General features: G+C 41.8%; 2 protein-coding genes across 6 annotated transcripts in view; one reads left to right on the forward strand and one right to left on the reverse strand.

Moving 5' to 3' along the window:
- Nucleotides 1-163: 163 nt before the first annotated feature.
- usp1 (ubiquitin specific peptidase 1) lies at nucleotides 164-10,342 on the reverse strand. 5 transcript variants are annotated; one of them, XM_080032032.1, is made up of 10 exons: nucleotides 10,230-10,342; nucleotides 9,492-9,719; nucleotides 9,033-9,168; nucleotides 6,422-6,523; nucleotides 5,915-6,087; nucleotides 5,115-5,529; nucleotides 4,397-4,688; nucleotides 3,841-3,999; nucleotides 3,056-3,257; nucleotides 164-2,532 (listed from the first exon to the last, which is right to left on the reverse strand). In XM_080032032.1, the coding sequence occupies exons 2-10, from the start codon at nucleotides 9,659-9,661 to the stop codon at nucleotides 1,761-1,763; spliced, it is 2,421 nt and encodes an 806-aa protein (XP_079888158.1). In that variant the 5' UTR covers nucleotides 9,662-9,719; nucleotides 10,230-10,342; the 3' UTR covers nucleotides 164-1,760. The 5 variants fall into 5 exon arrangements, with proteins under 5 accessions (XP_079888158.1, XP_079888157.1, XP_079888159.1 ...); XM_080032031.1 differs by having other exon boundaries at nucleotides 5,915-6,084; nucleotides 9,033-9,171; XM_080032033.1 differs by having other exon boundaries at nucleotides 3,841-3,996; nucleotides 9,033-9,171.
- Nucleotides 10,343-14,933: 4,591 nt separating this feature from the next.
- Nucleotides 14,934-16,067, forward strand: part of kank4 (KN motif and ankyrin repeat domains 4) — a 91,392-nt gene continuing 90,258 nt past the window's right edge. Inside the window, exon 1 of the mRNA XM_080033129.1 lies at nucleotides 14,934-15,054. The gene's annotated coding sequence lies outside the window, so the exon portion shown is untranslated. The remainder of the gene's footprint in view (nucleotides 15,055-16,067) is intronic.

A 16,067-nucleotide genomic window follows, 5' to 3' on the forward strand; every position in this document is an offset into this window, starting at 1 on the left:
CATGTAGATGTGCTGACAGTGTTGTTGTAATTCCTTGGAATTCCACATGGGGGTGACAAGTTACGCAATATAGCTTTAATGTTGCAGTAGGAAGTGCATAAGTGTTCTGCCATGTTTGTCAATGATGAAAAGGATCGACAGAAGACATTGGAAGGTAAAAACTTTATTGCTTATAGTATGAACCTGCCGACGTGAAAATATATACAGCTGGAATGAGGTACAGTTTAAATGAGACAACATACAGGGGCTGTTGTCCCAATATTAAATCAGATCTAATTGCATTTTGATAAATTGCAACACTAGCTTTAACACCCTTTCCTGAAGCCTTGAGCGGATCTATAGACAACCTGAGATGTCACCTTACTGAATACTTTAAATGAAAAAAAGTGTAATAGCTTATATGACACACCTGTAATGTTATATTTATATTAAAAAATAGCTTATTGACCAAACTAATGCAATGTTAGATCAGTTGAACGTTAATATTTGAGGAACAGATTATTTTTTACCTTATAAATGTAACGTATTTTTCCTTTTGTCTGATTGTGAGCGGGAACAGAAGCTTAGGACTGGCCAACATCTTAAAAACAACTCCAGTTGTTGGGTTAAAATGTATTTCAGTTGTCTTCAAAAATTACTTAACCTGGAACATGCCTGACATTTGTAAAATATCAAGCATTTTAGTTTGACAATGCGTCATCAACTCTGGAATATACAGCTATGAAGAAAACAATCAACCAATGAATTGCCAACTAGATGTGTCCTAAATGAGCCTTAAGTTTAACCCACTTCACTCTGTATTGGCACCTTGGAAAAGCTCCTTATTCCTTGGGCTTTTGAGTATTATTTGAGTATGATGCCTTACCTTTTAGTGTGTTTTCTATACAAATTTAAATACATACTGTACTGCCATTTTTGTTACACATCTGTCCGACACTAAACTAAACTTAGCAACAAGGAATCAGTGCAAAAACAGACATTGATATTGGACCTTTTCCTCAAAACTACAGAAAATATTGCAAAAAAAAAAAACTGAAGCATATTCAGCATTGGTTTGCAAATGGCAACAATTTTTGGCTTCTATTTAAATCTATTCCAAGTAGACAGTAGACACAGCCCTGATAGTCTCATGTCAATGCAAGTTAAAGAATGATCAAATTGTATTCTGCTAGAAAAATAAAGACATTTTACAACATTTTCATTCATACAATTTTAGTTCAAAAGTGCTTTTCCCAAATTGTAAATTTGTATCCGTACAAACTCAATTCACGAGAAAACATCAAAAACAGGATGTGTGATATATAGACAATGACAAAAATTATAGCATCACTATCAATGCCCCAGTGTCCCAAGAAATCATAGTACAGACAAGAAAAAAAGACATTGTACTCAGTTTACAGACACAAAGGACACATCCAAAAGACCAAAAAACAAAGAATCATCTCACAAAGGAAAACATTTTCCCTGGAATGTAGAACAATTAGATCCCCATTTCTATATATTTCTGTATTTCTAAAATATGACTTTGAACTCAAATTTTGCTCATGGAAATCCGGGTTGAGTCCTGGCAAAAAAAAAATCCCATGAGTAGCATATTATTGAAGTTCAGTTTTAAAAAATGGCCGCCACAGTTTGTCGTATTGCAAAAAAATACAACTGTCCTCTGTCTGTGTGTGTAGCTGCCAAAAAGCCCGACTAGCACAGCCCCGAGTGAGTCAACAGCGGTGATGGGGTGTGTGTGTGTGTGTGTGTGTGTGTGATTAGTTCGCAGGCTCAGGCATTCTCCTGTAGAACAGCAGGTAAGGTGTGGACGATGAACACATTTCCGGAGAACACGCTCTTAGGAATTCATCTTCCTCAAACAAGCGCACCTCAGAGTCGTCAAACAGCAGCCATTTTCCCTCAAACTCTAATAGGTTATTCAAAGCTTGCTGCTCTGTTGCCTCCTCTTCACTCCCAGTCTCCTTCTTAATTCCTGCTTCTGTATTTTGGCTCACAGTTTTCCGCCGTTTGGACCCCTCTGTCGCTCCACTGCTTGCTGCTTTCTCTGTGTGTTTGCTGGTGCTATTCCCAATATCGTAGCTACTAGACAAGCTTCTCTGGCCTCCCAATAGTCCAACGACGTTACCTTCCGATACCTTCTTAGCTCCCGTTTTGCCACTGGCCGAATTCGCAGTTTTCTGTCCTTTCGAATTGACGCTAAACGAAACCTCTCCGTCGTCGTAGTCCAGCGTTTCGCCTTTCTCTCCGCGCGTTCCCTCTTTTATTTTCTTCTCTTCCTCCTCATCCCCCGTTTCTTTCCCGTCAGAGCTTTTTTTCAGACAGAGTTTGGCGTGTTTTAAGTTGGACACGCGGACGTATGAGGTGTAGTGTCCGCTGCTGATGGTGACGCCGCTGTGCATGACCACAGCAAACAGTTGGTAGGTTTGGCCTTTGGCGGAGGAGGGCCGTGTGCACCATTCCTCCAGAGACAGGGTCAGAGGAGTCTGTAAGGGAGTGTTGACTTTAGACAGGCCGGCGTATGGGTCCAATCTGGGGGTAGAGGACACAGGGAGAGGGGGGTTAATATATGGTGGAAGAATACCACGTGTCTATCATTGTGTTCAAATCGATGATTCAACATTTGGGTGAGGCTTTTCCTGTGATACCGTTATCAAGTTACATTTTCTTATGATTATGAAACCTATGATGTGTGTGTGTGATCACAATCCTGCTGCTACTTGTCTTAGTCTAACAACTTTAAATGAATCAAGATTCAAAACATAGTTTCACATTTGATTTTAAAAATAATTAAATGAAGATCTTAATAAAACAATGCAAAAAAAAAAGATCTGAATTTCTGTGAATAAAAAAACGTTATTCTTTGTCATCACCATAATTGAAAGTATTTAAAAAAATCACTAAATGTGTAATGTGTATTCTATACTTGATGTATTTTAATCTTGCCCCTGTAAAGCACTTTGATTGGCCTTGTGTCTGAATAGTGTTGTATAAATAAACTTGCCATGCCTAAAAGAAAGATACCAAAAACACACAACTGAACAGTCAAACTCACTCTAGGCCGTTTGCAGAGAAGCGTTTGAGGTGGATGGTGATGACTTCAGGCGTCTTGTCAAACAGCAGACTCCTCTCAGCCTCCGTGTAGTGATGACACGTCTCACAGAAATACTTGTCTTCTCCCACGATGCGCTCCACGGACGCAAACTGACCGATGGCCCATTTCAGAGTCTTCAGCTCGGGCTTAGGGTCGGGAGAGACTGGGAGGAGAGAGAGACAGGATAGCAGCTATTAGTATTGAATTACTATTAATAAAAGATTATATTCATGTTATGGCATTTTTACAGTTATTTTAAATGAGCTTATGTTAAATGTACCTATATTGTTAGCAACAAAGAATGCTCCGACAGGGTTCCCAAACTTTTTCACCAATACATTTTCCAAATTCGTCCATGGCATTTTACCATGTAAAAGTAACTTTAAATAGGTTGGCCTGTTTTGCAATCTTATGGCTCATTAATGACTCTTACTTCGTTTTTCTTGAGCCATGTGTTATATTTGTCTTTCATTATTAAACACGCACTTCCAAGGCATTCTTGCAGATAAGCAAGCAAGATTTTAAACAATAGTATGTCAAGATACTATTATGCATGATATTAAACACTAGCCAAAATGTGTGTAAATTCTAAACTTTTTCAAAAAATTTGGTTCATTCCAAACCTTTTAGAAAACAGTTAACTTCTATAACTTTTATAAAATGTCCTATCCGTGAGAACCCTGTTAGAGCTATGAGAGAACAATGTATAGGCGCTTCTATTAAAGAGTTGTGTGTAAAGCCCTCACCCTCACCCAGGTCGTCAGGGCTGCTGGGCTGGTCGTCGAGCACAGGCACACTGATGTCCTGGAAGTCTTCCCTCCGCTCGGTGAAGCTCTCACACTCCAGACAGCGCGTCCTCAGAACCAGCTGACCCTGGAACAAGCGCTCCATCAGGTCCAGCCCTTCTGAAGGGAACAAACACACACAGAGAGACACAGGGATGAGTGAGTGTTCAGATTGTGTGTGTGAAGTAATATTAGGAACAGATGCTGAGGTTAAATTTAGAGACGGGGAATTTCGAGCCGTGTTATATTTGTACATATTTATATTGAATTTCAAGACCTTGGGATATCAAATGTGTATGTGAAAACCAATTTCCCTAAATGAAACTTAGTCTTTGGAAGTACTGGTTAACTATAACCACTTGTTTCTCAGTTACCATAAACCCATCAGTTTGTGAGTTTGATATTTATCATTCTTACTTGATAAACCCATAATTTCCTGTACCTTTAAAAACAGATAGCCTTTATTAAACCATTACTAACGACTGCCCACGTCCCCCTTATATGAATAGTCCCGTACCTTCTTGTTTAATTGCCTTCTTGTCTTCGGCCATGTTTTGCTGTGGTTTCTCTTCAGTGCTCTTATCACTGAGTGGCTCCTCCCCAGTCTGTGTGTTCTCTGGTTCTGCTTTCATCTGGTTCTTTCCGGTCGTCATGGAGCTGATCTTGCCCATGCTGCGGAACTTGGAGAAGATACTGGGCTGCTTCCCGGACGGCCTCAGCCAGCTCAGCTTGGCTTTCTTCTTCTTCTTCCCCTCCTTAGTTTCTTTCTCTCCTTTCCCCTCTCCGTCGCTCCCTCCTTCCTGGGTTTCCTTGTGGTAAAAAAAAAAATCATGGTCGTGATTATTTTGATTGATATTGAGATAACAATTTAACAACACAACAATGAGTAACTTTTAAGCTGTCTAATTTAAATAAAGTTTAACTATATAATAATTATTAAACTAATAAAAACATGACCTGACATGTAAAAGTCGATTATCTCATTATTTTCATAATTGTTGGACATTAAAGGTGGAGTCTGCAATTCTGGAGAACGCTTGTTGTCAAATTCACTTTGTCAAAATCAGTGAACATCTCCTCACAATCCGCTACCTGTCCGTACTGCGTGTGTGTGGGTGTGTGCGTGTGTGTGCGGGTTATTATTATTTATCTTTTGACAAGCGTTCTCCAGAATCACCGACTACACCTTTAAAATTGAAATAGCGATAATATTTAAATGAGCTGCACAGCCCTACCTCCTTGTCCACTTTCTTCTTCTCTTCCTCCTCCGTCTCTCCGTCTTTGTCTTGTGTGATGTCACTGGAGGACTTTCTCTTGGAGCGAGTGAGCGGCCTGTTTTTACCGGTGTCCTCCGGAGAGTCAGACTTCTTGGCCTTGACAGACTTGGGTTTCTTCTTGGCGTTGCCCACCTCCGTGTCGCTCTTCCTCTTGCCGCTGACCAGGCCGTCTTCTTCTTCTGTGGTGGTTGTTTGGGATTCTGTCGTCGAGGTGACAGACTCCAACTTGACAACACTCTTTAACGTAACCTCGGCGACGGCGTCCTGCTCCTTCCTGATGGTCTCACAGGCCTCCTGGATGTATCCCAGGATGCATTGCAGCACCTCCTGGGCGTCGTGTTGGAGATAGCCTTCGTACATGGGGTTCAGCTGCCTGTAAAAGCATGCACATATATCACTATTAGTTCACTGAAGGAAGAAGAATTTATAATGTTGAGCTTGAGTTGAGTGTGTGCTGCTACGCTTTGGGTTTTTTACACTGTTGTTCTAAGGAAATATTCAGTTTTTGGTTTGAAAAAATGTAATTGGGCAATAGTGATTATTTTTTTAAATGTTATACTCGTGAATCATTAAATACAAATCATCATAACATCACGAATGGAGTCACGTCAAATTGAAAGTAAAACAGCTTATTGATGGTTTCTCTGTAATATACTGTAAAAGCTGTAATGTTTCCCGAATGCCAGTATTTCGAATAAAGCTTTTGGACAGCCACTGACACAGTCTTTGATTCTTAATAACCCCATCATTGACATTACCGTAGTGTGTGTAGTATTTTGCGCGGCGGTGTGGCCAGCTCTCCCTCACTGAAGCTGTCTGGGCTGAGCAGGAAGCTGGACTGCAGCTGCTCCACTGACGTGATCAGACTGTTGAAGCTTCCGAGCAGCTCAAGCTGAGCCGGTAGATCCTCTGACACCACACCTGATGACTGCTGAGAGGGGGGGGGGGGGGATACAAATAAATAAGTTAAAAATACCTTTTAAAGGGTGGGGGTGGAAATAGAACACACACAAGAAATCATTAAGTAATAATAATAAAAGACAGGTATTTTAATTTTGGCTTAATATCCGATCTATGAATATGCTTAATTGAGTCAGAAAGTCGGGACACAATGACAGGATCAAGTGTGTTTTATTGGAATAATTATTATCTACTGGCCGAAAAATAAATGTGCAAACTTGACGTCTAAAATATTAAGCCATTGATTTACGTTTTAAATGTTGTTGAAAAACAAAACAAACACGAAAGATTTATAATCCACCCACCTCGTCGCTGTTATCAGTTTCCTCCTTTGGTTTCTCTCTGGCTTTAGACAGGTTGTAGAGCTTCTTGATGCCTTCTCTCAGCCCTGGACAGTGATACAGAACCTGCAGGATCACACACAAAACATTTAGTCATTACAACTAATCCACAAATTAATTTTACATATGGTTGGAATTTGCTAACTTACTCAAATCACTATGTTAGACTATTGTAAAGAAAAAAATACCTTTTCAAGACTGTAGATAGAAGGCTATACAATGTCAACGCAGTGCGTACAAACTGCAGTGTTTCCCCTACCATTGTACAGGCCTGGCGGGGCCGCCAGGCCAACGGGACCCCCCGCCAGGCCAACAGCAGCCTAACTTAAAAAAAAAAAAATAATAAAAAAAAAAAATTATTATCAATTTTTCATTGATTCCGTAATAATAATATGCGCGCGTCTGCGCGGCACTGTCGGTCTACCCCTCGTGTGCGCCTGTCTTTACAACCTCTCGTTTGATCATCCCATCAGCTGATCTGTGTGTCTGCGTGTGTGTATGTGTGTCTGCGCGCGGCGCGATGCGCGTGTGTATTCGGTGCGGGTGCGCACTTGTTAAAACACGGAAGACAATGAGCAGGAGCATGACTAGCAAGCAAACGTTGAACTAGTGGCGAAAATAAAACCAGCGCCTGCTCTATGGAGATACTAAGGACTCAGTAACAGGGACGTTGAACAGGAAAAAGTGCTGCGCAAAGTTTAGAAAGTTAAAATCGCTACGTCGCCGTGGCAACACAACCAATCTGTATCAACAGCTGAGACAGCGCTGAAAAAAACGGCATGCACTCGTTTCAGTAAGTTTACCGAAGTGCCACACTGCTACTGCCTTTGACATTCTCAGAAAAGCATTCATTTATTTTCAAGGGACATATTAATTTATTTATTGTTTTAACTGTCAAGTTATCTTGAAAACAGCAGGCTATTGTAGGCCTACAAGCTTTATGTTTTTGTATTTTCAATGCTACTTTATTTGTATGTTTTAAATTGAGAAATAGGCTAGATGAAATATAATGGTCGGAATAGGGAATTTGCCTTATGTAGCACACATGTTGATAGGCTAATCATGATGTGTAGCCTATGTTAATTCATTTATTTTCAACAAGGCTATTTGCATTAAAAAAAAATAAAGAACATTTTTCAATAGGCTAGCTTCAAGGTGAGGTGATTCAGATTATTCCAGAAATGAGTCTAAACAGGACCTGTCTATATTAGATCTTAGTGTTTATTGTTTTTTTATTGAAATCCATGTGTTTTTCTTCAATAGTTTACGTGGCTTGTGTCTCCAAATTATTACAGAAAATAGTTATAGGCAGGGCATATGTTGTTTACAGAGCACAGAATTAATCAGATTCCGCCTCTCAAAGTGCACCAGATTGATGCATTTAACTTTAAAAAGGATAAGGTTTCTTCTGCAGGGGGATGCCCCCAGACCCCCCTAGAATGTCCATTCTCACCCAGCAGGATCTAAAAATCCTGTGAGAAACACCACATGTACAAACGTACTGAATGTGAAAGCATAACCCTATGCCCTAATTTTTAACAGGCTGTCAAAAGAGGCTCATCCCAAATGGGGTTCGTTTTGGTCAATTTCTTCTAGAAATTTGGTACGCACGCGGCATGCATACTCTTTATCAGCTCTTACCACCGGGCCTAAAAAAAATTCTAGGGGAAACACTGGTAGTGAAGTAATACAACTCTTAAAATGTGTCTGATTTCACACAGAATACGAGATTGTCTTGTTTCCTAACCAGTGGCCTAAAGGAAGACTTGTCACCAACACATATTGAATGTTGGTTCTTCTATACGTCTCTTATTCCAGAAGCAGATGAAATATCACCCTGCGGCTACACAAACTCTATTTGAACAGGTGTTACAGAGGGGATCGTACAACAATGAAGGTGTGATTGAAACCTTCAGTGGCCTGTCTGTCTGCCTCTGTCTGTTTACATTCAAACACTGCTGGTTCAGATAAGACACAGTGAGAGGAACCGATGTGACCACACTGTATGTCACAGGCAGGGGGACACAATATAATGTGGCACTTATGACACTTATCTACTACATCGGCCATAAAACAACTTAATGGCACCGTTTTGTCAATGGCCACCATGTCAAACACTTGGTGACAAACATTCAAATATATTCATAGTGACAAGACCAAACAAGCTTTCCTGTTAAGTTGTGTTATAATTCTCTCTTGAAGACAAGGGATGTACAATGGTTTTAGTTTTATTTAGACAGCCATTAAAGGTGGAGTCAGCGATTCTGGATAATGTTTGTTGTCAAAATCAGAGAATATCTCCTCAAAATCAGCTACTTGTGCATACTGAGTGTGCGCTTACAAGAAACCCAGTGTTAACACACAGCCTAGGCTCTGTAAACAGGCATGTTGCTAGCGATGGTGGGCCTTGTGGTTACATACCCATTTACAGAGCCTTTCTACACCATTTTTTTTTCTCACAACACACAGTATTAACAGCTAGCATTTTAAGAAAAGTGATTTTAACAACAAGCGTTCTCCAGAATTGCTGACTCAACCTTTAAAGACAAACATCTGTGGTGAAGAGCAGACCCACCTGTAAGACACTGTTCAGGTAGCAGGTGTTGCCCAGGTTGTTGAGCCCCACAAACGGCACCAAGCTCTCCTTCTTCTCACAGGACAGAGGAAGGCCTGGAGAGGCTGGACAAGGACCAGGGACCACCTGATCACAGCTGCTATAGAGTGGAGGAGAGGGGGGGGGACAAAAGGTTTAATTTTAATATTTAAAAAAATATAATCATCAGCTACTAGATAATTGTGTGATTTTCTGGGCAACATGGGAACATCATTTCACACTGCTTCTGCTGTTGAAACCAAACTCTTAAACAAAAATGAGTAATAGGCTAATTTTCAATCATAGTTTCAGCAAAGTTAATACATTATGAGATAACAATAACATATCACTATTTATCAAAATGCCAGTCAGGCACACCCTTGCCCAGACAAGGCAGGGTGACCCCAAGTAAATCACACATTGACATCACATTAGACCCACCTTGCCTCCGGCTCCTCGGGTTCAACTGATTTGGCTTCATCTGCTTGAGGTTCAGAGAAATCCAGCGCTCGTTTAGTCTCTTTCTTCTGTAGAAACTTCAGAGACAGCCTACTCTTCCTGACGGGGCTGCTCACCGCCGCTACAGCAGTTTCACCTTGCAGGCCTGGCATCTTTCTATCCACAAGACCTCGGTTTACGCTCCTAAAATAGATCCAACAGCGCCTCTCACTGGTAACAAAAGGTAATACAGCATTTTATTCCGCGGGCGCCATAGCAGTTCAACGAGACCGAAAGTAACTGCGCACTGTTTATACAGCGCTACGCAGTTACGTTGATACAACAAAACTGGGTAGATTAAGTTAATACATGCAGGTCTGGTTCACTTAATCAAAGTGAAGTTGCCGACAGTAGGCTACGTTACATCATATAACACAAACGTTAGTTAGCCTGCTGCTAACGCTAACTTACTGGTTACTATCATGTTTTTATTGACCCCCATCAACTTTGAAATCATAGCCGTTTACATTAACTGCTGTTGTGTTTTTAACGTTGGGAAGAGGCTACAACAAAGCATATAGGGCACAGTGAAGTGGTGTTATTGAGAACTTTGCAGACAGCACAGCGGCAAAACTGGGTCAAAAACGGTGAAGAAGTGGGAGGAGAAAACATGTCGTTACCAACAGTTCACCAAAAGGAAACTACAAATCCACACAGCGTCTACAGCTTCGAAACTCTTACCTGAAATAGTCATTCCAAGTTGAGATTTCGGTAAATATTGTAGTTATTATCCAGTCCAAGCGACATTCACAGTGTATTTTACGATTCAAGATTCTGACGATGCAGCAAGAAGTTGGCGCTTTTTCCTAATGGAAGACCAAGAGGCGACCGCATTGCCAGTGAAGCATCGGCACGACATCAACACATACAGCGAACATGTCCCAATAACTGCCACTTCTGGTATTACACTTATTCCAGACGTAAGCGTAAAACGTTTAAACGTGCGAAGACTTCTGTAAAATAATGAAAGAACGAGAAATATTTACATTTCACATGTCAGGCTTAGAGTTAGTCGACTATTTAATTCAGGCCCCTTAAAGACCATTTTTGTAGTTCTCTTTCGATCTTCGTCAAGCTAGACTGTAGCAGTTTAGATGTTTCCTTCAAAATAAAAATGACAAATGTGTCTGTAGACGGTGAATCCAACGACAATTAGTTACCTAAACTTTAATATTTTTGTTTTATAGTTTTGCCGTCGACCTTTTGTTCGTACTTTTATTATTGTACGTTTTAATGCAGGATAATTACTTGGAAAACATTGTTATGCTTTTATTTTGAATGAATGAAACGGAAGTACTGTTTAGTTGCATTTTGTCTGACTTATTAATTGTCATTTTGCAGAACTTAGCCCTAAAAAGATGATTTTAACATATCGTCTATCAACAAGACGCATGTGGTAACATTTACTGTCTGTATATATTTCATTAAATATTTCCTAAACATAAATACACGAAACAAAATAGCGCTTATATTTTACCAAGTCACCAAACGGTTAAAAACGGCCGTTAGGGTCAGTTTCCTCCATCAACCGGCAGGGGGCAACCGTGTCCATGGAGACGGAGGTCGAACTGTCCAGCATCATCCCCACTTCCACTGGAGCATCTCTTCATCTGACAGCGGGCAGAGGCGACCCTCTTCCACGATTCAAACGGTAAGAAACTATGTACGATTTTGTCCTGTTTCCTTCCATAAAAGACAGATAACAAACGCAGCTTTAAGGGCTTAACGCGAGAGTGTGCCCATTTTAAGCTCCGTTTCGGCGTATTTGTAGCCTTATCAGTTGTAGTGTGTTGATTTGTATGGCTAGAGTGTTGTTGCTGACGTATGTTTTCACACTACGGGTAGGATCGCTTCACCTGATTGCAGCGTAAAAAATAAGAAATGACAGGTGCGTCGTTTCCTCCTTTGCATGCCGTCAGAAGGCATCTCGTCAGTACGATGGTGTGTGTAGGCTTTGCAGGACAGCCGAACCGCTGCTGCAGAGTGGATGCTTGGTCAGCAGCAAAGATGTATCGATGGGGCTAGTACTGTGCCTCAGCGTATGTTTATTTTGCTTTCCTGGATATATATCAAGTGTTGTTGTGGTGAGGATGCTGATGCAGTTGTGGATGGAACTAGTTTGACATTCCTAGATTGTGTGTGTGTGTGTGTGTGTGTGTGTGTGTGTGTGTGTGTGTGTGTGTGTGTGTGTGTGTGTGTGTGTGTGTGTGTGTGTGTGTGTGTGTGTGTGTGTGTGTGTGTGTGTGTGTGTGGTGATAGAAATGCATTCAGTCAAGTCACCATCCTCTCATATTTGATATCTTTGCAATCTTCAGTCCTGGTTGGTTGACTTTCACTGAATGATCCAGTGAACCCAAACCTCATGTCATTATTTGGGACGGAATCATCTTTGAACCACACCATATCATTTTAACTAATCGCCTCATGAAACAGATTATCGTAGAGTTGTCATATCCAGCAGGTGATTTCAGACTTAACAAGGAGGGACGGTAGGGAAGGAGGTGTTATGTCCCCCCACATCCCATCTAAAGCCTATATGGCCATCATGCATTATATAGAAGGGCTTTACTGTTTCACTTCCCTCGTCACCTTCTGATATATGATTGTCTCAAGGGGAGCATTTTGTGTGTGTGTGTGTGTGTGTGTGTGTGTGTGTGTGTGTGTGTGTGTGTGTGTGTGTGTGTGTGTGTGTGTGTGTGTGTGTGTGTGTGTGTGTGTGTGTGTGTGTGTGTGTCCTATACAATATAGCCTATAGTACACAGGGGAAATATGCAAGGTTTAGCTTTGAATGACTACTAATATACATTTTATGACTAATACACAATAGAAAACACAAAGAGGACAACATGTATAGCACTAAAATAAAGCAAGAAAAAAAATCACATTAAACAATATGAACACAAACACTTTGTGCAAGAGGATGGTCGTTGGTCGGTCACAGGAAAGATTTGAGCGATGAAATGGTGATGGAAAATTCATCCGTCATGAAGCCACTGGTTAAAGGAAAAACAAGGAGGACTTTGTTGATTCTACCTTGTGCTATTTGATACAACGTGCTCCTATATACTGTGTGTAGGATGCTGAGACATTTCAGAGATGTTACCACCTACTGTGCTGATCCCACATACTCACTTAACCCCTAACCTGTGGTGGTAATGAGGGGCCATTCTCCATGCACCCTGCAGCATAGGAATTGGCCCTTATCAAGGACGGCTTTGTCCCAAGAGGCACGGGGCTCTCACGGTTAGAGCTGCAGGGGTTGGTGATGTGTGGCAGTTTGCACACTCACACACACACACACACACACGCACGCACACGCACACACACACACACACACACACACACACACACACACACACACACACACACACACACACACACACACACACACACACACACACACACACACACACACACATCTCCTGCCCCCCCCACCTATACCTTCTCACAGCTGGGAAAATGAAAGCATGTTGAGCGAAAGGGAACAGTGCACTCCAAGAATGAGAAGCATGCCTTAAAGTCTACTTCACTTCACCTCCCAACAACAAACCCCCCTGTACACAACGTTTGCATATTTTGGACCGGCTGACAAGGTATAGCAACACAGTTAGCTGTTTAATCACCCTTTTTCCTATATATGTTCATTTGCAAATGTGTGTTTTACCAATTTATTAGAGCCAGTTACTACCACTAGCAATCATGTTTCATAATGAATTATGTTTCCGATGAATCGATTTATGTGGCTATGAGGAACTTTCAGTTTTTGTCGATTCTTTTGGTCAAAAGCGGCAGTGTATTGACGCCACCAGCGCCCAAGTACTTAGCGGTGGAATGTGCATTTTGTTGACGGAGCCATTGAAAGAGATGCCCCATGATGCATTGCGATGAGGCAATGTATTGACATGTGACTTTGTAAGATTAATAATGGTAATATGACGATTGTGAAGCAAAGTAAACTTGATTTAGTAGCATTCGTAAACACAGGGTTTTCCAGTCTTACAGCTTTAAAGCATTTAGTCTAAGTCCCCGGGAAAATCGCACCCATGCAAAGGTATTAGAAGAACTGTATAAAAATATCAGTCTTTACACTGATGGTCTCGTTTGCTGTTACAGGTCATCTATGATCATCAGAGAAAAAAAAACTGACTGTTTCATAAACATTTAAAGTTCCTCTCGTTCGTAGGATGTTTTATTTATTTTCACTGGAAGCGCCGGCACACATCGCACACTGGCTCTGTTGAGTCGAGAGAGAGAGTAGCTTGGTAAAAGGGAGGGGGGGTTAATGAGATCCTTTATGAGGGTATGCATGTGTGCATAACCTTGCATGCAAACGTGCATATAGCAGATCAGATCAGATTGCAGGCTTCACACATGATTCCTCTCTCTCTCTCCATCGCTCTCTCTCTCGCTCATTCTTTCTCTCTATCTCATTCAACTCAATTCAAAAAGCTTTATTGGCATGGCTATTATGATAACAGTATTGCCAAAGCATAGCATCACATCAGTTATTATATTATCATTATTATATGTTACCCCCCCCCCCCCCCCCCACCACCACACACACACACACACACATTACAAATGATAAAGCATAAATGTCAACAGTAGGAGTGAATGATAGATGATGATGTGAGACCTGGTGTGGATTATTGCTCTCTGAGGTTGTGACTGGTAAAGACATAGCCTTGTGTGCTGACAGGACGCTACTCTCTCTCCCTCTCTCTCTCTCCACCTCTCTATCCCTCTTTCTTTCCCCCCCTTCCTCTCTCCCTCCCTCCCTCTCTCTATCTCTCTCTCATTCTCTCTCGCTCTCACTCTCTCTCTTTCTCTCTCTCTCTCGCTCTCTCTCCCTCTCTTTTCCTCTTCCTCTCCCTCTGTCTCCCTCCCTCACTCCCTCTCTCTCTCTCTCGTTGCATACTTCAGAGCATCTGAGCGACTCTCCCCCGTCCGTTCGTTTGATGCATGCTGAGGAGGTGGGCGTATCTAGCCGGGCTGTTCTCTCATGTTAGGTTATAGGAAGCAGCAGTCTCTCTCTCTCTCTCTCTCTCTCTCTCTCTCTCTCTCTCTCTCTCTCTCTCTCTCTGTCCCACTCTCCCTCCCTCTCTCTCGGTCTCTCTCTCTCTCCCATCCTACTCAGTCTGCCCTCTGTATACTCTGTGTGTGCTCTCCTGTTTCAGTCCGTCTGTCTGCCTTTCTTGCCCGCTAGCGTAGTATACTACTCTGCTTTCACTCATCACTATTCATCACCGTCTAGGATACATTTTTTACACACAAACCCTCGCTAGGTAGACATAGAAACAGACACAATAAACTAGGTCCTAGAGGTCACGTTTAGTTTGGTTTGTAGATTCAGATACATGTGCTTTTTTGCCTTGGTAGGAGCGAGAGAGTGTGCAAGAAGTGTGGATCTGTTTTTGTAGCGGTGCTGTTGGAAGCTGAAGTTTTTTCTCTCTCCACCACTCTACGTTGCTTGTCCCCAAAGGATACAACACACGCAGCTGCAGAGGTAAGAGGAAGGCTAGAGGTAGATGTCTTATGCACTTTTTTTTTGTTTACCATTTCGTTCTGCTATTTTTGACTGTTTTGCCCTCATTATTTCTGCCTCAGCTGTCTAGTTACCTCACGCTCACCTCTCCGTGCACTATTATTTTGTGAGGTATATCTTCTGTCAGTCGGGCACTGATTTATACATATTCATGCATTCTATAGCTATTTTCTTTAATCCTTCTGTCTCAGTGCAGTTGATTTTAATAGCATTTTAGGAGCTAAATCTACATTCTGAAACTTTTATCATCTTTACTGTATCTTCATTCTCTCTCTCTCTCTCTCTCTCTCTCTCTCTCTCTCTCTCTCTCTCGTTATCTATGTGTGTGTGCAAATGTGTGTTTTACAACCTGAGCCTTTGGGATCCCAGCATCTGTGTGTGTTAATCATATGCTGGAAGAGTTGCGTGCACTGCACATACATATTTGTGCACGTATGCACAGACATTCTGACACAGGGAATCTCTCTCTCTCTCTCTCTCTCTCTCTCTCTCTCTCTCTCTCTTTCTTCTCTATGTTTGTCTTCTACATCTCTCTATACCGGCTGATCACCAAAGCAGTTGGTTAGCTGGGCCAGGTTTCACTAAAATTCCCTTCTGGCCTGACTAATGTCTTTCAGCTGGAGTCTGACATGTGTGCACATATGTATACGCTTACAGTATACACCACATACTGTAGAACAAATGCGCTAAACAGGCGGTGGATGGAGCAGAGCAAGTAATGGTTATTATTTAGAGTGAGCCTAGATGTGACTTTTGCATGGGTGCTTCTCAGCAATCAGAATGCATTCAAACAGCACCTTTGCCTCGCTTGCTATCCCTCCTTTCTCCCTCTCTTTCTCTCGCTAATGCAAACCCTCCCTGTCTCTCTGTATCTCTCTCTGCTCCTCTAAGGTCTGCATGTATTCACAGTTAGTCTTGGTCACTGCGCGGCTTTGCCTGCCACAGAGAATCGGCCATGGTTGGCTGGCTAACCG

This window comes from Ammodytes marinus (genome assembly GCF_949987685.1).
Source record: "Ammodytes marinus genome assembly, chromosome: 8".
In the NCBI taxonomy this organism is placed as follows: domain Eukaryota; kingdom Metazoa; phylum Chordata; class Actinopteri; order Uranoscopiformes; family Ammodytidae; genus Ammodytes; species Ammodytes marinus.

Bases quoted from the DNA above. Each gene is read 5' to 3' on its own strand.
- usp1 (XM_080032030.1), bottom strand. From the start codon at position 9,661: ATGCCAGGCCTGCAAGGTGAAACTGCTGTAGCGGCGGTGAGCAGCCCC. The intron at 9,172-9,491 runs GTGGGTCTAATG...TCCACTCTATAG, and splicing joins CCCGAGGAGCCGGAGGCAAG to CAGCTGTGATCAGGTGGTCC. The intron at 5,530-5,914 runs GTAATGTCAATG...ATGCTTTTACAG, and splicing joins AAAATACTACACACACTACG to GCAGCTGAACCCCATGTACG.